This window comes from Rhagoletis pomonella, unplaced genomic scaffold, assembly GCF_013731165.1.
Source record: "Rhagoletis pomonella isolate Grant_MI unplaced genomic scaffold, Rhpom_1.0 Rhpom_scaffold_03368, whole genome shotgun sequence".
Taxonomy (NCBI): Eukaryota; Metazoa; Arthropoda; class Insecta; order Diptera; family Tephritidae; genus Rhagoletis; species Rhagoletis pomonella.
Genome location: NW_023461921.1, coordinates 6,616 through 8,115, shown reverse-complemented (window position 1 = coordinate 8,115; position 1,500 = coordinate 6,616). Strand labels below are relative to the sequence as shown.

At 39.1% G+C, this 1,500-nt stretch overlaps 1 protein-coding gene across 1 annotated transcript; it reads right to left on the bottom strand.

Moving 5' to 3' along the window:
- Positions 1-422: 422 nt before the first annotated feature.
- On the bottom strand, positions 423-928 carry LOC118754094. The gene is given in 3 exon segments (XM_036488955.1): positions 423-488; positions 490-785; positions 847-928. Coding segments are annotated over 3 exon segments (444 nt in total).
- Positions 929-1,500: the final 572 nt, after the last annotated feature.

Here is a 1,500-nt window from a genome sequence, read left to right as displayed (position 1 = left end):
TGTGTACTCGCTGCTATTCTGTCTAAATGGCGTAATCAGAAAAGACTTCAGTGGATAAGCACTATCCCCAGCTATCCACTGAGAGGGTGATAAAAAACGCTCCGGATGTTTGAAGAGCAAACTGTTTGAAAACATTTTTGCATCATGCACACTACCCAGATAACCAACTATTAACTGCCTTATTCTCAATTTGTAATCACAAATAGCTTGATGCTTAACCGCATATTGTCGCTTGCGAGAATAGTACAACGTGTGCTCATTAACAGGTGTTTCAGATAGCTTAATCTCAGAACCGTCCACATATCCGACACATCCCGGCATTTCTGTACTGGTTGAGGACACAATTTGCTGCCTCTCTCTTTCATCGGGCCAAAATAGAAATTGAAACTTCAATTTCAAAATGGCTTTAAATATCCTTCTGGTCACATTGTAGATAGTGCCCCCATCACCAACACCAAAAAGGGAAGCTACTTTACGTAGAGATTGCCCATCACCGGAGGATCCTAATCGGTATAGGACAATTTTGAGCTGCAATTCTATTGGAAGCTGTGCTTCACTTGAATTTGTGTTAAAAACTTCGTCATGCTTTATTAAGTTCAAAATATAACACGACTCCTCGGGACGGACCCTAACCATTTGATTGAACCTGTTATCGTCGAACTTTCTGAGCACCGTTTGCTCCCATTTGGATGACTTTGGAAGGCCCAGGTGAACACCCCTGCGATTGTTTAGCACACATAGCATGTATGTATGGAAATTTTCTATCGTTTCATCTTCCTCTTCGCCTGGGAAATAGTAAAGATGTGTAATAAATAAATATATGCCGGTAAAATATGATACTCTTACTCGAACTTAAATCTAGTAAATTAAGCATGTGATTTTGGCACAAAACTGCTACAATTTTATCTTTTTCATTTGCGCGCGGCATGTTAGTTATTTACATTTTAGTGAACAGCTGATTCGGTACTACAATATGTAATTTACAACTCACAGGGATGCTCACAAGCCTAATATTTTTTTAAGATATTTATATACGATTTAAGATTGTACGACACCTTGTGAACTACCTAAGTGTTAGTGGATATTATTCATTGCAGAATATTCACACATATGTACTAACACTACTTTACGCTCGGCACACTAAGCGGGAGCATGTACACCCTGTAGGGAAACCCCGAACTGGTGAACCAAATTTGTAGTTCCGTACTAGATCTTTATCGCCAAAAACGAACCAGTCCGATAGTAACTAGATCGCCACCAGTTCAAAAGCAGCGATATGTGGTACTTTAAAAAAAACAATTTTAGAAATCTTTATCTAAAATGACGAATTTGGAACTGGTTCAAAACTATAGAAAAAGGGATGCAGAACGAACTAGATCTCATCTGCGAATTTTGAACTAGTTCGAATCTACTGAAAAAGGGATGCAGCGGGGGCTTGTTTACTTTACATAGATTTTTGCTTGGCGGGTTTTTCGTTCAAATACGCTTCCAGTCTGCACG